We start from the raw sequence: 19,206 nt of genomic DNA, 5'->3' as shown, positions 1-19,206 counted from the left end.
TTTCAATTTAACCCTAGAGGAAAAGACAAAGCATGTCATGTGGTGCTTCAATGGCAGTTATTTTCACCTACAGCACTGCTAATGTTGTTGAATGTCCAAACCCCTAGGACTGATTTTACTTTTCACCTCTGTTATTTTGACCACATTCTTATCTTGGAAGGCTCTCTTTTATTTTGCAGTTTGAGAGAGAACAATACTTAAATTTCAGAACTCTTTTAAGGATAACTATAGAATTCTTTCAAGTAGAAAATAAGATTACATCTTCATTTTAGGTGTCCCATATTAAATATAACCTGATCTAATTCAGACAGACAGTAGATTGAAGCTATGTGAACCTTAATAAAGTCTCAAGAGTATGTGAGAAGCTGAAGTCAGTTACAGCCCCAGTGCTCATCTTTAAGTGGGACAGCTGGGTGCCTCTAATGGAACAGCCAGCTTCAGCCTCAGACTGGCCAAATACCAGCAACAAAAGCCCCACAGAGCTGATGCAATGGCAGAATGACCTCAAAGATAAATTCTCTTTTGCTTATGACCTAATTCCCTGACATTGTAACCTTTGAACCTCTAAGACCCGGTTACCTGTTTGTTGGCTTTCAGCACAGTTCTTAGAGTTGCTATCTGTTCCCTCTTGGTACTCAGCAAGGACTTCAGCTTCAGGATTTCTTCCATGAGAGCTTCCTTGTCTTTGTCCACCACGGGGCCAAGTTCTTGAGTAGCAACACGCTGCCTGGACAGCTCAGTTGTTCTGTCCACAGCAGCTTGCAGGTGTTTGATCTGATCCCGAATTATGGCAATCAAGTTGTAAATGTTCATCGGTTCCTTCCGAGGATCTGACACAGGGGATGGCAGAGATGACACCGGGGATGGGCTGCTGTCACCACTTCCATTCTCTGCCTTTCCCAGCTCAATAGTTAACAGCCCTTTAGAAAGAAGAATGGGAGATCTTCTTCCCTTGGCCTCTGGACTACTGCGTCCACCTTTACCTTCCTTGTAGTAGTCCAGCATCACTCTGTTTGGAGTTTCATTGTTGCACATGCACACATGGTGGTATAAATTGGCCAGCTCTTCACTGAAGGTGACTAGTTCATCCTGGGCCACACTGAGGCTGCCCTGTGTTTCTCCAGCAACATCACTGACTTTCTTCAGCTCCTTCTCCAGCCTGGCCATCTGTTCTCTATCATGCCGACTGGACTTCTCCAGTGAGGTGATCTTTTCAGTGAGAGCTTGGCTCTCAGTCTCATATCTACTCTTCTCTTCCTCATACTTAGACTCACATTCTTTGTATTTTGCCTTCAAATTTTTGAGCTCTTCTTTCAGGTCAGTAATTTCTGCCACAGCCACTTTGTACTTGCACTCCAGGATCTCTGGCCCATTGATGTCAACTTCATAATAGTCTCCATCTTCATGGCTATCCCGGTCCTTCTCGTTGTCAAGGGCAGACTGACGTTCCTTACTGGCCTGGAGCTTCTTCATGGCGTTCAGATTTTCAGTGAGCCTGCCAATTTTCTCATGCTGCTCTGAGAGGGCCCCCCGTGTATTTTCCAGCTGCTTCTGAGATTCCTGCAGTGTTGTTAACAAGTTAACCTTTTCTCTTTCCATCTGAAATGCAGGAACACAGACATCCATGTTAAGGGAACTGTATCACTGAAATGGTTTTAACTCTAAGAGACAGCAGCTTAGCCAATGGTCCATATGGTTACAGAAATCCAATCACTTGCACATTATGGGAAAGGCTCAACAATGTATTCTAAAATTATCTCAAGTACAGTGTTCATTCCCAATTCTTTCACATCTCTTCTTCAAAACGCACGTTTTTACACATTTTTTTCCTAGCTGATGGTCTCATTGTGTAAACTTCCTTTCAGATAACGACAAGCTAAAATTTATTGCTATCTTCTAAATTATCAAGTAAATTCTAGAAAACACACAGCTACTCTATGGTGAAAGCTTGGAACTTCATGAGAGACTCAGAAATACCAAAACTTTTTCAAGTTTCTCCTCTTAAATTTCTCATTTTAAAAAAAATCTGGAAGTTTTTTTGCACATGGGCTTTTTCTTATAGGATTTAAAACACACTTGACAAAATATTAGTGGGAAACAGAAATGTGCACCTTGTTCTAAACTCTCCAACCTCCTAATTGCACAAAGATAATACAAAAATGCTTGTTGCTGATTAAGACTTCATGCTCTTTGAACTAATTACAGAAAATATAAGTACAAAACTACTTTTGATGAAGGTGATTGGAGTAACTTTCAACTTTGAAACAAACCACTATTGTTCTTGCTAGTGATATAATGAAGCATTGCACAGCAAGTATTGCACAGGAGGTGCATTAGAACTTTCCACCAAGGAAAGGACATGACTGCCAATTCCATTGCATTAAAATAAAAGAAAGGAAAAGAAAAAAGCTGTGTTTTTTCACTGACAAACACTTAGCATCGTCAAATTCTAAATCAATTGAAGCCTTTAAAAGTACAGTATAAACAGTACCACATGAGATACCGAAAAGACTGAAACTACATCCCAAACAAACTTTAGGAGCTATTTGGAAGTGCACAACTGTTTAGGAAACCCATTTACCTGCACAAGCTGCTGTTTCAGCTTCTGGATTTCAGAAATGTTTAATTCACTCAGAAGATCTGAAACGAGACTTGGGGCTGGAGGGAAGCTTTCATTTTTCTTAGGTGTTGAAGTACTGTTCTTGCCGTTGCTGAGTTTGCTGAGGCAGTTTTGTTCAAATCCATTCATGATTTCATCATTATTGGGCTCTGTGGCTTCATCACTGAACTTCAGCCCATCCAAAGAGATGTTTAAGTGGCTGTTGTACATGGAATCATTGATGTTCATGTAGTGAGACAGCTCCTTCCGAAGGTTGTTCTTCTGCTCCCTCTCTGTCTTCAGTGTCTCCAAGGCCTCCTCAAGCTGGCGCTCAGAGATCTCCTTCAGTCGGATGGCATCTTCCAGCTGGCTATTGAGAAACTCAGTTTCCTCTTCCAGCCTTTTGATTTCATGTTTCAAGCCTTCAAACTCCACCTGGAGATATACAAATGGGGGAAAAAACCTCTAATGAAAATGTCTGCCTGCAAGGCACCAAATAATTTTGCTTCTGAATGTTTGATGTCACTTAAATATTCTAGTAATAGAATACCTCTTTTATTTCTGGGGTCTAGTTTTAGTACTATGACTGTAAACATGGCTTATGTAATTCCCGGGTTCTAACACAGAAGTATCCCAAAACAGTCTTTCCTAGCACTGCATGCAACATTTGTTTGATTTAAAAATTCCCTGGCCAGCCTTCCTACAAAGTTAAGCTTCACATTTCTAAAACCTGGCATGACAAAGGTACACTTTGGTACTCTGCTTCACTGCCATTCGAATACACCACAGGATTAAAATTGTGATCAAGCTCTGCTTTTTTACATTCAAAATAAAATGCTATAGCATTTCTCTCATCATCATTTCAGGACATCTTGAAAGGGCTGCAATTCGGACTCTACACTTGAGAGTCTGAAACACATTGAGTTTGATGGCATGCTATTTATTACCTCTAATACTGCACTTTTTAAAATCTCACTTGCACTGAAATTATGTACACCAACGACTGATGTAAAAATTTAAATCACTTGGGGAAAGCAGGGAAGAAGCAAACAAAGAATATTTTTCCTTACCCTAAAAGAAAGGAACTCATGCCATATGTTATGTCACATTATTTATTTTTTGCCAATTGCTAAATGTATTTTCGATGTCAACATAGAGCAACTTGGGAGTGCTGAACCACACCCAACTTACAAACCAGGAATCAAGCATGTTACTTCAGTGTTACCTGGGAAAACTTGATGGCTGCTTCTAGTTACATCAGTAACTAGAATAATTAAAAACTAGAATAATTAGAAGTTCATCAAGTAGGATTAGGACAAGGTAGAAAATTAAATAATCCACTGCCATGAAAAGAACAAGCTCTTGGTTCTGTATACTTCCACTGAGAAAATATTTCAGACAGTAGTCTATTTTCAAAGTTTCCACAATAAAAATACAGCAGCCAATAACTACTAGCAAGTACAGAGACAGCATCTGAGGTTAAATTTGGCTCAGGCCAGAATAGCAGCATTGTCCAGTATTGTTATTCTCAAATGTGAACATGGGGCTGGGAACTTTCACCTTCTGCTCTGAGTAAGATGAAAGGAAAAAAAAAAGGTAAAACCCCAAAGTAACCAACTACATAGGTTTGATTTTACCAGTTCCCTCTCTCATCCAGCCTGCATCTAGAGCTCAACACCCCCTTTCATCTCTACTACAGGATGTCAGGGCACCCAAAACTGCATAATTAGACCAAATATATGCAGATGAGAACAGGTCCAACCTGGAAGCTCATTTTGGGCAGTGAGGCCCAAAGTAATAAACACTAACACAGAGTTTCACTTGGACATAAATAAAATACATTCAATATCCCACTTTTTTAGCTTGGCAGGGTGGCTTTTGTTCAGAACATTGAAGGAGCTCTGCAGCAAATCCTAAAGAGATTTTACTATGTGCTGACTAGAACAGATGGTATTAACGTTGAGTTTTCTAAAGAATTTTGATTTTAGGAATATTATCATGGAATTGTAGAATCGGAGAATAGTTTGGGCAGAGAAGGACCTTAAAGTTCATCTCATTCCTTCCCCTGCCATGGGTATGAACACCTTCTTCTAGGCCAGGTTGCTCCAAGTCCTGTCCAGCCTGGCCTTGAACATTTCCAGGGATGGGGCAGCTGCAGCTGCTCTGGGCAACCTGTGCCAGGGCCTTACCACCCTCACAGCCAAAAACTTCTACTTAATCTATCTCTGCCCTCTGGCAGTGGGAAGCCATTCCCCCTTGTCCAAGGTCCTTTTCCAGCTTTCTTGGAGCCCGTTTAAGTACTGGAGGGTCTCCCTTGAGCCTTCTCTTCTTCAGGGTGGACACCCCCAGCTCTCCCAACCTGTTCCCTTGCGGCATCTTTTTTGCCTATGTCTTTCAATTTCCCAGTTGAGCTTTATTTATGCAATGGGACTGACAGCTACCTGAAGAATAAAATAGCAAGTCCCACACTGATAGATGAACATAAGTGAAGTATGCCAAAGACCACATCTAATCTAATTAGCTCTACAAGTGATAACTTGGGGAAGTTCTAAAGAAGTTCCAAGAATGCAGTTTTCTAGAACTCTGGAAATTGCTGGAGCTGCACAATTAAATGTGACCTTTCAGACAACCAGTCATACATATGTGACACTGTAGAGCAACTACAACAGCACTCCAAGTTTAATGGAAGCAGCTAAAACAGAAGAGGAGCACAGAAACGAAGAGAGAAGGTAAAGATTAAGTAGCAATGAAAACATATGTTTCAGAAACATCCCCATTTCCAGATACCATAGAGGGGGAAGGATGGAAGATGCATGGACGGGGAGCATTGTGGAGTGACACTGAAAAACTACTGTAGCAAAAAAGACTAAACCAAGTAACAAAGCAGAGCGATAGAGACTTTTCTTCCACCAGAGAAAAAGAAGGCAATGGAAGGACCTGGAAGTCAAAGTAGAAGCAATGAAGTATTATGACTGTGTATAAACGGAGTAAGAAAGGAGAAGTCTTGGTGCTAAAATGTAGAGCTTATAGTCTCAAAGTAGTACAAAGGTAGAAAATAAGTAGTTGGATGTTCGAATAAGACAGAACCATACTGTAACACAGGAATTAACTGGTGCTACCAAAGCAATGCTCACTGGTTGAAAAACTTGCCTGACTTTGCTTCAGGACAGACACTTGTTTCTGGAGACAGATGTTTTCCTCTTCAAGTTCAGTATAGTCCTGCAGCAAACGTGCTTCTCGGAATTTATATTCCTTAATATCATCTCGCAGGCGGGCCCTTTGGATCTCCACATTCTGGTTGACCTGGAAAAACAAACAAACCCCCAAATGATGGCAACTGGGTCAACTACAATTAAATTCCAAAATTTTATATCTCTTATGCATTTTTGATGTGCACTAATGAATTGAATAATACTGAAACAGGAACCCTTCCCCTCACCCCCTGAAATTACAGAAAACCAAGTCATTTACACAATATTTAGATTTTGTATTCTTGCTTTTCTTACAAATTCTCACCATTGACTCAGAAAAAAGTCAAGAAACAAGCAGGGAAAGCAGCATTCACACCTGTGTTGTTTCATTGGCTGTAGCAACCAGCAAAAGTTTTCCAAATCAGAAGTCAGTGCCCAAATCTGTTTCCACTTTAACAAGAAGGGCCTTTTCACAAGAGAAAGACAGATTCAGATGACTCCAGATGTTCTTATTTGGACATGTATTTGCTGCTGCTTTTCAACACACATTTTCTTTATAACCAGAGCAGTAAGTTGAAAATAAGATACAATTAATCCTTTTGGAGAGAGACACAGAGTTAAAACTCATGGAATCGAAGATCTCAGGTAGAAAAAAATAGAAACTGGTTGACATAAAATACTCCCTTTCCTCAGCCTCAAGACTTATGCAGGACTTAATGAAAGACTTCAAAGAAAAAGTTACCATTGTTTTGAAATAGATAAGAAGTAAAAAACAATATATTGGTGTAGTATGATCTTGGGATCTTTCATGAATATATACAAACACTTGAATAAATGGAGCTGGAACATATATACAGCTAGAGGAATGGCTCACCGTATTAGCTTGTATGTTTTCCAATATTATTTTCCTTCAAGCCCTATCTTCAAACACTTAATTCATACAAAGTGAAAAGTATGTTCTAAAACATTCATAGAATTAGCTTCAGATATTGGCAAACAGGGAATACAGTTGCCTCGAAAAACACTGTTTTTGTAGCTGTGCCCATGATGCAATGGGGCAGTTTTCCACTGTTCTAATTCAAAACCACTGCTGGCTGCTGACAGAGGCAGCCTGTCACCTCAGCTGGCACACGGGACCTGCTGCCTGATCTCACCTGTCCTGCAGCCCAGCCAAGCAAGCCTCAGCCTCAGGCCTACAAACTCAGATTCCTCCCGAGCTCTCCACTCCCAGCCAGACACAGGCACACCAGCAATGACTAAATACAGCCTCAGCCCCTGCGAGCGTGCAGCAGGGCTCCCCTGAGTAACCACACGGTACCAACAGGCACACACAGCACACTGAGATAAGGGAAATGTTTGCAGCTGGAGCACGTGCCAAGATTTGAATCTGGCACGTTCTGAACACAAATACTGAATCACCTGCAACTGTTAAGATTAATAAATTGAAATTACGATTCCCTCACACATCAAGTAAAGATTAGACTATATAAAATTGTCTGCTTGTTTTTAGCCGCAAAGTGAGCACAGCTTCACAGCACACCAAGGAATCTAAATTGCTGCAATCAGACACTACAGCACACCAATGCAAATTACAAGTCGCTATATCCTATATTCCGTGCCTCAGTAAGTGCTGTCTCTCTATCTTTGCACAAACCCAGGGCCACAGGGAAAGCTGAGGGATGATGTGAATTCACGTTTTTATGTCTCCTTAAAAGGTGACTGGAATGTGGCAGTATCCAGGAAGAAAAATCACCTCTAGTTGCAGTGACACTGGAAGCAGACTGGAAATCTGCTGCTCAGTGCACTTTGGGAAGTGACCAGAATCCTTCACAGACACCGTGCTACCTCTGGGGTGGGCAGCTTTTCCATAAAGCTAGACTTAAAGGTTGGGAAATGCAGACAAGAGCTGTGTCTTTGTTTCTAGGAACTGTTTCCCTATCTGTGGACAAGGCTTGATTCCAACTCTGTTCCACAAAGTCAAAGGAGAAGTTGACTGGCCTGTTTGATCACTTGTGACTGTTTGTACCACAAATCTTCTCTGTCATACCCCAAAAAGAGGCACCAGTGAATCCCTCCATCTCCAGAGAAGTAACACACATTTCCTCATCGATTTTACCACCAAATATTATCCACATATTTGTTACCATGTCCTAAAAAAATTACATGAGACACTTGCAGCTAAGGCCACGTGGAATAAGCTGAGATTCAGGTGTGGGCTCTTGGACAGCCTCCCTTCCTGGCAGGGGAGGCCAGTTGATTAGCTTAGGACTAGACAAGACTAGTCGTCAGTGCTTCAAAGAAGGTGCAAGAAAACTCAGGAGTAATAACTGCTGACTGTTTTATCCATCCATCTGTGGCTTATAGTTTCTGTAGTTTCACCAGTCTGAATTTAAGCAATGGTTTGAGCTCTCAATCATTTCTGCACCAGTGCCACAAAGACTTCTGCTGAGCTACAGATTTTGTAAGTAATTAAACCCTTTAAGGAACTTCTCAGCAATGATATCCCCTTAAAAATATGTGGTTTCAATAGTAAAACAATAAAAGGTCAAAGCTATTATGTTAAGCAATCTACATAAATGTAAAAGCCATCACTTCATGGGAGAAAACACAAGACTATAAACTTTACTATCCCTCTCTTTGTGCATTTCAGTGTTTTGTTATACCACACCTTCAGGAATTAGGGAGGAAAAAGGGATAAAAAGGGAAATTATGCCACAAATATTTTGCACCAAGAAAAACTGCATTGGGAATGAAGCAGAAAAAGTACATCCAAGGGTCTCTGTGCTTGGCCTAAACAGGTTCCTCTGCTTTTTAAAGCAGCAATTCTGGAACTGAGGGAACTGATGTGCAGTACCCACAGGACCAGCACGGCCAAACATCCAGCCACGTGTCTGTCAAATCACCCTTCAGCTCAAGAATCTTCCCTTTTTTTTGGTTACATAGCACCAGAAAATGTAATAAATCCAAGCTGCAGTGCACCCTGTGCATCTTCACTCACCTCCTTCAGTTCCTGTGCAACAGAATTAAGGCGTTCGTTTTCAGACTGTGTGTTGGCAAGGACATTTCTTATCTGCTTCAATTCTGTCTGCAACTCCATAACCTTCTTCATGTAGTATTCTTCTTTGGTAGCTGATTCTTGAATCAAGGTTTCCTCTCTGCTCTCTCCATCTGCTGCTACCTTCTTGTGGTTGGTATGGGCCTGTCCAAAAGCCTAGGACAGTCAGAAAACACATCTTTTATCAGTAAACCTATAATTCTGCATAAGTAACTTCAATTTTAAATAGTTGCAAACACTTACCCTCATATATTTCTTCAAGGCAAAGGAACGTAACCTTTTCCTACACCCTGCAATTCTGGGGTCAGATTTACAAATGCTAATACGTGGGCAAAAGTAAACCACAGCACCCAAATAGTGCTTTGTGATGCAGAATGCTGAAGTAGAACCTCGTATTAACCCTTGGGGGAGGGAACAACAACGCAATGACTTGAGTCTGCTCTTAAAATGACTGGCTCTCAACCAGATGACTGCAAGATGACGAGGCACTGCTGCACACACATATTCTCTGTAGTGGGGTCAGATTCACTTCTGCAAAACCAGAATCACTGAGAACGCATTTGGCATCAGCCCCCTGTTCCCCTTCCCAGGCTGGGAGCTCCCAGCAGCTGCTCCTGGCTGGGAGATTACAGCCCCCTCCCCTGGGCTTGGCGACATCAGCAGGGCTGCTCCGGATCCAGGCTAAGCCAGCGGGGTCACGCTGGCTGAAGTAGGTCAGCGGACAATCCCCCAGCCAGTTTGAGACAGCAATCCCCAGCAGTGTGTCAGTAAAGGCACTCGGAGGCAGGTCAGAAATCCAACCCACCTGGCACGCCTGCCTCTGGCTAGTCGTGACACTGGCATTATTTTGCCTCCTCACATTTCTTTTCGCGGGTCTTCATTTTGCTAAAAAACCCTTCCGGGTGATGGTCCCTGTGGGAGTGTTCCCCACGTGTGCGCCCAGCCCACGCAGACAGCCCAGCTGCTGTGGTACAGAACAGCCTGCGGCTGTCGCTGGCACGTGTTGGGAGAGCAGAGCTGGCCACTTCCAGTAGTTGTGTTTGTAACACACGGCCTGGCAGATCAGCCATATTCAACGAGATTAAAAATGCAATCTATTAAGTGTTACACACGCTTGCACCACAATCCAACCCAAGGCGTTTCTGGAGTTTTCAGCTGCCACAGCATCTTTTCAGGATGCAAAAACATGGCAGCTTTTCCTAGTCAACATTAATATCAGGCCAAGTCACGGACAGAGAAGCATCTCATGAAACTCCTTATCTAGTCACGCATTTTCAACTGATTGTCTTTTGCCAGCTCTTCAGAAAAATACTGTCAGAGAAGGAAAAACATCTGCTTTGAAGAGAAACAGATTTCAGCGTTTTATTACTTCTGTATATTACAGCAGGTGCATTAACAGCACAGAAACTACTGACTATACCAGGGCTGAAACAACTGATCAAGTATGCTAGCTCTGCCTATGATTAAAGGCACACAGATATTGCTCCTATCAGACTAAATTTCATGTCATATAAGCAAGTCAGAGATACAGAAGACAAATATCCATTGCAGAAATTCCAGCCAGATTCAGATAACCTAAGGGAAATTAAAAAGCACCATATTTCAGACAAAAAGCACCATCTGTGCAAGTCCTTGTCAAATGAATTTCAACAAAGCAGCTTAAAAGCCTAATACCCAAGATCTCCATAAATGTTAAAGAGATAACAAAAAGCACACCAGCTCCTCAAATACACTATTTTTTCCCCCTTAACAAATTAAGATCCACCTTTTATAGACCAGAATGTATGACAGATCTCTGGCATAGAGAATGGGACAACGGGCATCCCTTTGCCCAGTGAAGCAGAACCATTTGCTAAGCTGCAGGATGCCAAAACAGCAAATGGAAGTTCAGGACACTTAAAGCCACAGCTGATCAGCCAGACCGAGAGTCCAGGCATGATTCCATCAAGGAGCTCAATAATGCCACTAAGGGAGGGACTCTTTAAGAATAATGACTAATTTGCTCATGAGAGTTCCAAGGCAGATGCTAGGCCTTGGGTTTCTTTAACATCTGCAAAGAAAATGTCATCATTTTGCCCACGTCACAATTGACAGGGAGTATTTAAACACAGAAACTGCCATAGAGGACAAGACTGTGTTTTTAATCCAATATCCTGTCTTCTACAGAGGCTAATGCCAGATGCTTCAGAGAAAGGTGCAAGAAATCACATAATCTCCTCAAGCTGGGGATTGCCTTAAGCCTCAAAGGAAAATGTCTAATGCAAATTTGGAAGAGCTACTAGCATTGAGTTACCCATGTAAAATACCTCTTTATTTTTCAGGGGTTTATGCATTTTTTGCCTTAGTAAAATCCTACAACAATGAATTCTATATATAAAATCTTACTCTTACATGACAGTTTCTCATCAATTTACAAGTTTCTCACATTTCCACATAAGAACGCATATTTTCGTTCAGAGGCTTGAAGGTGTGTTGTTAATTCCATGGTCAACTGTCAACCATTCAGTGTGTTTTGAGACATCAATCAGAACTCTATTCTCTGGTGATGGCAAGGTGAAGTTCAGTCAGTTATCACTACTTTTATGTGTGAGAGGTTTTTCCATTCACTACAACAGTCAGACTCCCTTTTCAGAAACTGTCTTTTATTATGGCTTGTCCCAGCCGGCACAGCTGACTCAACCAAACGGGAAGAGCTCACACACATTAACTGCAGAAACCAGCTCATGGTCACTCCTACCTAAGGATGCTGCTGTTCTCTGTGGGCTCCTGTTACTCCTGTGCAGGAAAGCTGTTATTTGCTCTCAGCCAGCATGCTTGCAGTGTCGGCAGAAACCCTGACATTAGCTTGAGTATTACTGCCTAGAGTACAGCACTGTGAGTAAACAGCCTCTGACACACAGAACAAGAGGAACGTCTTTCAGAGCCATGGTCATCAGGACAGGCTCAGAAAAATTCAAGCTGCATACATTTATAAGACAACACTTGAAAAGCACTTCCCTTCCAACCAAGCTTTGTTATCTCTCTTGTATGTACTTACAAACAACCTCAGACATCACTGCTGCAAGCCAGTTTCATAACTCCCGTGTAGAACAGGAAATGTAACTTTTAACAAAATTGTGCAAAATTACAGGGCAATGCAATAGCCTGCCATAGCTACAGCCCAGACCTGTCTTAAATCCATCTAGTAAAAGGAAAACAGACTTTTTACTGCTATGCATGAAACCCCTACACCTTCATACATCCTGAAGCCCAGCATCTGCCCATCCGCTTTTGCTGTAACATTATCTAAAACACAGAAGTCAACTCTTCCTTCTCTTCCAAAACCTTTATTTCCATATACTAGGGAAGAAAACTGTCCACAGTTATATTGGAATGATAGACTTTGGAGCATCTCTTCACAAAATAAAAGTTCCTGACATGAAGGCTGCAAAACATCATGTTCTGCTCAACAGCTGCCTCTAGGAATTATGAGACACTAATGTTAAGGGATTAACAAAGTTCTTATCTTCCAGATTCCCAAGATCAGAGCAAAAGCAAAATCAAAGGAGTTCATGAAACAAAATTCTGTCTTGCTATTTGCTCAGCTGTGCTTGTCAGTGCATTGGAAAGCACTTTTCTGGACAAAGGTACAATTTACTCACAACTATCTCTTCAGAAAGCTGCACGAGACACACATCAAAAGCCCTCCTTGGGTTTAACACCATCTGAAACCAACAAAAATGAATATCTACCCCCCAACACACAACCTCAAATTGTGCAATACACAACCCCAAATTTTGTACAGTCATTTACCTCTGGACCAGGCAAACATGAAACACTTCCCAGCTGGGGACTCGCAGTTACGTGTCGCAAGCACAGTGAGCTTAGAGAAGTGCACCAAATCATTCCAAAGCTAATTTTTCTTGCTCTCATAACCTGCTGCAAAGCTGCAGATCAGCTGAAGCCCTGACAGGTTTCCTTCAGTCAAGCTGCCATCCCCTACCAGCCATGCCAGTCCATGAGATCCTTCTCTCTTCTTTCAAATACACTAGACAATGTTGCCCAAAGGCCAATTACAACACCCCTGAAACACACAGAAAATTTACCATAATTTGCTGGTGAAGGTTTACCAAAGTTAGTACCGAAAATGCTATTAAATCAATCTCCCTGTTCGCAGAACTACCTACATCAGCAGACTCAAGGCACGTAGCAAATACATGCTATCATATTCTTAAATAGCCCAGAAAATACTGTTGTTAAATTAAGGAGATTACTACAAATTTCAGATGATGATGTCTTAAATCTGAAGAATACAAAGCTCTCCACAACAACTGTGAATGGAAAAAAGAATCTGGACAGCAAATGGATGAGTCAGACTCATCCAAAAACTGCAATGTTACATTCCATGGTCAAACTCAGCTCACTTCAAATGAAGCCCTGGATCAAACTACATTTAGACTGAGTTTAAAGTACTGATGGTCCAAAAGACAGACTTCATAAAAGCTGAAGCTTCTTCTAGGTTTGATGGTAACACAGATTCATCTGTTTATGTTGCAAGAGGAACAAGATCTCAATCATGCAGATGCAGATAGTTTTTTGCATGAAACACAGTACACTGAAGGATGCTTTCATATAAAACTCCAAGCTTTGAGAAGAAAGTTTTCCCAATTCTGTGAAGTTTAGCATACCGCTAAGATATCAAGTTCTTAAAAACATTGTTAAAATTTTAAGCATGATCTTTTGAAAGAAGTTCTTTATCACAGCACAGCTGTTCACAGAACACACAAAATGTGAAGAATCTCTGAAACACGCTTCCTGGAGAATTCCAAATGCTTCTCTCAGAACAGCTGCTGTGATATGGGAGATGCACAGATTGACCTCAGTCATGCTTAAAAGCAAGACTCTCAGGCCTTCAGGAAAATCAGAACAGTCCTTCCTTATTTGCCTCTATAATCTGTCACTCCAGACCTCTACTTAGCCCAAAAGTCATCCAAAATTACGCTGGTTATGCTTCTGTATTTTCTGGGATCCTGAACTAGACTGCAAAAAAAAAAGAGTAACACAAAATACTGGGATGCCACTATCAAATAAAACCTCCCAAAGAAATGCTGGAAAGGGCTTTTTATGAACAAACCCAGCACGATCTCAAACACTCTACTAACCTCTGAAAACAGCTGATGTCCCTAAAGGCCTGTCAAGAGCTGATCAGAATTTAGGTGCTGCACAGGGACTCTCAGAGGCTCTGGAGGCTGCCCGGCACTGTCTCTAGGGTACTACCTTCACTCTGTACCTGTCTTCTTACACACATTGAACCACATCAACTAGGAAAGTGCAAAAAAAAAATCTCTATATATTAAAGCAGATATACTGACAAGGAAAGTCACAGCCCACCCATCCCGAGATGACACAGATAAACAGAGGAAGCGACATCCCCCTCATACTCAGTCAAAATCACAGGGAGATTCCTGTGCCATGCAGGAACACACCCAAGCAAACAGAAAACAACACAAATATTTCAGTGAAGGAGTTTCGTAAAGTAAATTGCTTAAAAATTCATTTGTCACCTGTTGTATTGCACTAAGTAGTTAGTTCATTTTGTTATATTGCACTGGGTGCTTTTGTTATATATATACACAAAATATTGGTTGCACCGTCCCATGAAGGTTTGCATCTCCCTCACCTGATGCCCCCTGGGTCAGTCCCCATTGGTAAACAGACCCCCTCCCCTGCCCTCCCCTCTTCCCTGGGGCTTAAAATTCCCCACACAGGGGTCTCACCCTCTTTCTCCTCCTGGGCTCCAAGGTGTAGGTTCTACATTAAAGCTGTGGGACTGTGTCCCGTGAGGATTAAGAGCCTTTTTGTCTTTTATCTTCATCCTAGTCCAGATTTCCCCCTGAGATCCATAGCTAGCCAGGACTGGACCGCAGGAGCAAGGGAATCTGAGCAGCCACCTAAACTTGAACTTTTGTTCTCCGTTTAAAGAAGGAGGGAGGGGGCAGAGAGAGACAATTCCTTATACATGAGCTGAAAAAATAAGAAAGAGAGAGGAAAATCTTAAAAGAGTGCAGAACTCCACAATACAAATCAACTTCTGGACATCATTGATCCTCGTGATCATTTCCTCTCAAATGAAGCCTCCTTCACCTGTGCATGTCTTCATTTCTTCCCATTTTCCAGGTTGTGCATCCAGCCACAAATGATGCTGAAATGCCAAGCAGCAGGGGCAGTCTTTAGTAAATGTCACACTGGCCGTTTCTCTGCAGTGAAACACTGCTATAAGATGCTAACCATCCTCAACAGACGAAGCAGAATGAGGCATTAACCCTTTCCTTCACTCACACAGTGATGTTTAAGAGATGCTTCAGCCCTTCTTGCTATCACAGTCACATTAACATGGCTGTTGCACCACCACAAGCAAACCAGAACTTGCACACGTTCCTCCAAGAAACGCATTAGGAAGAAGAGGGGTTCATTTCAAACTCATTGACAAAAAAAGCTGACATAAGTACATGAAAAAAGGAGGACTTGTCTGAGAAGAGCCCCTTGCCTTTCTCAATCAAGCTTGAAAAGCAGAGTGATGCCTGTGTGCATGCATGCACCAGAAAAGCAGTACCATGTACGTCCATCACCAGAGGAAACACACACAGAGGTGTCTATTCAACTTTGTGGTGAGGTTTGAGAGCACTCTAGTAGCTATGTTTCTATTTCTTTTGTGCTGAAGACCAAGAAGAATTTGCAGAAACTGCTCCTTTTAGAAGGCCAGCATTAGGTACTTTTGCAGTGAAAGAATGGTTTACCCATAAAAATTAAACAGAATCCAAGCCCCCAGTAAAAAAGTTGCCATTAATCAAGATGTTCTTTTTCTTAAAATAAGGATAAAAGTCATGAGACTAAACATCAAACAAGACATTTTCCTTCAGTTGCTCTCTACCACTACTCAAGAGAGACTCATGTCTTTTTCCAGGAGGCTTTCTACTGATTAACAGAGATCAGCCCTCATCCTCCCCTCCTTCAGCTGCAGGCACCAAACTGTGATCAAGGCACACATGCTCTTTCCCTTTTGTGTAAGGGAGCAAAGCCAGCCCTGTCAGGACTCATTACTGTCCACTCTGACTTCCAAGCAGAGGTCCTGGAAAGCTTGGGAGTTAAAAGCCAAGGACTTTAGTCACAAGGTATTTCATTCACCACTGTCATTCATCACTGCCATGAAAGACTGTGGGCACCACTGCTCTTGAAGAGGTGAATGTTGCTTTTGTTTCAAATCTTGTAGTATTAATTAGCTAAACACATACCCTCCCAAAATGTGGTCTCTGTCACTTACAAACACCTGTGACTACTGACATCAAAAGTACGTTCTCTGACAGTGTGGAGCATTTCCTCATCCCCAGTGTCCTGCTCTGGAAACCTCCTGCTCATGGCCACCTCAGAACCCGCTGCTGTCTAAATCATTAGTCACCTTCCCAGGAAAGCCACACAGCCAGAAGCCCCCTGCACAGCCCACCAGCAAATCCAGCTGTTCTCATTGACTGCAATGGGCACTCAGCCCAAAGCCTGAGGTTTTGGTTTTGGTTGGGGTTTTTTTGTAAGAAAAATTCCTTTAACTGTAACAGGGAAGGAGAATTAAAAAGGATCCAATTGCCTTCTACTGAGTTTAGACCAGAGAGGAATGGAAGTTTTGGTGAGCAAACATTTCTGCTTTCTCATAAATAAAGAAAAGGGCCATGTGAGGGGAGAAAGGTGAGGTGGAATGACACACAAGTCAACAGAAAAAAGTACTCCTTTCAGGATAACTTTAACTGATGGGTTAAGGAAAAACATAAAACAAGTTATCCTGAGGCATCTTTCTCTACTGTGCATCATAACAGATCGATGAACTGCTGCAAGCAACATCTACACAGCTCCAGACCAAGCCTGAAAGTAAAGATGGAAATGTGTAAAAGGAGTTAATGCTGCTGAACATCAGCACTGTTTAGGAGGTAGACAGCAGAGACTAGAGATTTCTACTTAAAAGTGCAAAGGGTGCCCTTACCTGCCCACTGTGATAGTGAAACACAGCTCAAACTCACTCTTCCCAGAAGTCACACTGCAGGAAATTTGATCATCAGTTGCTGATTTTTAAACCCTTCTGCTAAATTTGATGAAATTATTTACTTGTACAGGCCATTTCATAAAGTCAGTTGATCCTGTTAGGCAGGTTATTGGGTCATCTTCCACTGTATATGAAACAAGGAGTGACTGCAAATGGACTCTGTACAGTAGTGTCCTGTTAAAAGACTATTGCTCCTCTGCAGGCACCCGAGCTCAGCACCTATCAGGACACATATTACAAATGACTGTGCAAAAACTTGATGTAGGTATGATCTATAATGAAGTAATTCTTAGAAACTGAAAACCAGGAGCAGTGATCTGTAAGTACTGCACTTGATCTCTAGCAGCTGACCTCAAAGAATAATTTCACTAAGGCCCATAATTAGTTCTGAGAAGATATGTTATGAATGTTCAAAGGGTGCAATGGACACTAGAAACTTAGAAGCAGCCTTTTCCTTCTTAAAATGTTAGCTCTTTACTTCAAACTCAACAAGATCCTATTGAAATTACACATTTCATAAAGGACAATGCAGGGTTATCTTAAGTACGTGCCTCACACAGCCTTCATCGTAATAATTCATAGAAGAAAAAACTTTAGTGTTACTAATCAAATGATACCCATTGCTGTTCAGTAAATGCTTGATCAATAAATCACTGGAAACTGGGCAAATGCATCACAGAGTACCTCTGCTCACATCATTGCCTTCCTCCTCATCTTCACCTTTGATAAGGACAGTAGAATAGAACAACACTTTTGTTACTCTTATCAAATAAAGGGAACAATGGAACCTTGGAGAAACAGATACGGCTGACAAAGCAGAAGCCACACAAACCAGGGATATTGCAGTTCCTCAAAAACAGGGGTTGAAAAACAGCCACCTAAAAAGGACACCAGAAATTGAAGACCACCAAAGAAGACACCAACAAACACATAACGAGTTTCAAGAAGGGGGGCAAGCTATGTAAAATAAAGTAACACATACACATCAAGTAAGCAGGGATAGCTAATGAATATGTAATCAGTGTGTACAATAAAATCTCTGTTTATCAGGGTATTTGATTAGAGGAGGGATCCTCCAAGTGACTACGGCTGCAATGAAGGATGCCTGCTTACTAATCCTCAAAACCATGTCAGAAAGCTATCTGGCCAATTTTGGTACCATCTTAACCTATCCTGTGGCTCTGTGGGGCTTGGAGGCTGGATGGAATTAAAACACAACATTACCACTAAAAGATCCTGCAACATCATGAAAGAAAAATCAAATGAGATCTCAGGCCTCTAAACATGTATTTAAAGTTAGGAGGAGTTACAACTACCACAGACAACTTATAAACTCACTAAAACCAACTTAACAAAGCCAGTATATGCATTCTGTCCTTCACATTAGACCAAAATGGAAATAGTTTAACTGCCCCACACACAACTTGCAAGAAGAATCTTTCTTTTTCTATTTGAACACAAGTTTGCCTGCAGTCTATCATGCACATGCACCGGGAATATGGCCCTGCAGGTGTGACCGAGTTCCTCTTGGTAACCTTGGATCTCCAGCCCAGCACCACCACCTCCCTCATCCACCACCCTAGCCCACATTCAGACTGTGGCCAAGCCACCACTTGAGTGCCAGTACAGACCTCAGCTCCTCGTTCCTTCCTCACCATCGCAAAAGCTCTCACACTTCCACGAGTTTGGGAGCAGGCTCTTTCTCCCACACTCAAACACCCCCAGGGGCCGAACACAAACCTCAACTAAGCAGCAAGCATAGATTCACAAACAACAGCTCAAAGGAGATCTGGTACCTTCAGGGAAGTTGTGAGGCTTTCCAAAACATTACATCACTTCCCACCATGTCAGCCCACTCCATACTGACATCAAGCATCTTATAAAAGGTCATGCAACAGTGAAGACTTGTGCACACTTCAGGAAAGAGACTAGTCCTTGATCTGGCTTTCATTTTGCTAAAATAATGGTTCACACGTTCTCTGGAGAAAGCCCAGTTAACACACAAAATAATTCTAGACTGCGTTTCATAAAATGTTGTGGTGTGAGTTGGAGAAGGATTACACCTTCCAGAGTGTCACAGCAGCTCAACCCTACAGCACAGCTCACTTACCCTTAGGTGCCTGCTAAGTAATACACTGTAAGGAAACAAAGCGACACTGGAGAAATTTGGAGTATCAGGCTGCCCACCTTCAGCTGTAAAAGCCTGCTGAGAGTGCCTCAGTGCTATTACCTCCAGAACTGAGAGAAGCTGCTGCAGTATTATGAACTACTTTTCTATAAAAGGAACATAAAA

The 19,206-nt window shown here is 41.9% G+C and overlaps 1 protein-coding gene across 3 annotated transcripts in view; it reads right to left on the bottom strand.

Moving 5' to 3' along the window:
• Positions 1 to 19,206, bottom strand: part of BICD2 (BICD cargo adaptor 2) — a 49,242-nt gene that overhangs the window by 11,966 nt on the left and 18,070 nt on the right. For all 3 annotated transcript variants that reach the window (XM_066195051.1, XM_066195054.1, XM_066195053.1), the window contains exons 2-5: positions 8,789 to 9,001; positions 5,750 to 5,902; positions 2,582 to 3,034; positions 580 to 1,599 (exon numbers count right to left, since the gene is read on the bottom strand). In XM_066195051.1, coding sequence (XP_066051148.1) covers positions 580 to 1,599; positions 2,582 to 3,034; positions 5,750 to 5,902; positions 8,789 to 9,001 — 1,839 coding nt within the window. The remainder of the gene's footprint in view (positions 1 to 579; positions 1,600 to 2,581; positions 3,035 to 5,749; positions 5,903 to 8,788; positions 9,002 to 19,206) is intronic.

Source organism: Chamaea fasciata, unplaced genomic scaffold, assembly GCF_029207755.1.
Source record: "Chamaea fasciata isolate MVZ Bird 193981 ecotype frontalis unplaced genomic scaffold, bChaFas1.0.hap1 SCAF_13, whole genome shotgun sequence".
NCBI lineage: Eukaryota > Metazoa > Chordata > Aves > Passeriformes > Sylviidae > Chamaea > Chamaea fasciata.
This window is presented reverse-complemented; position numbering and strand designations above follow the sequence as displayed.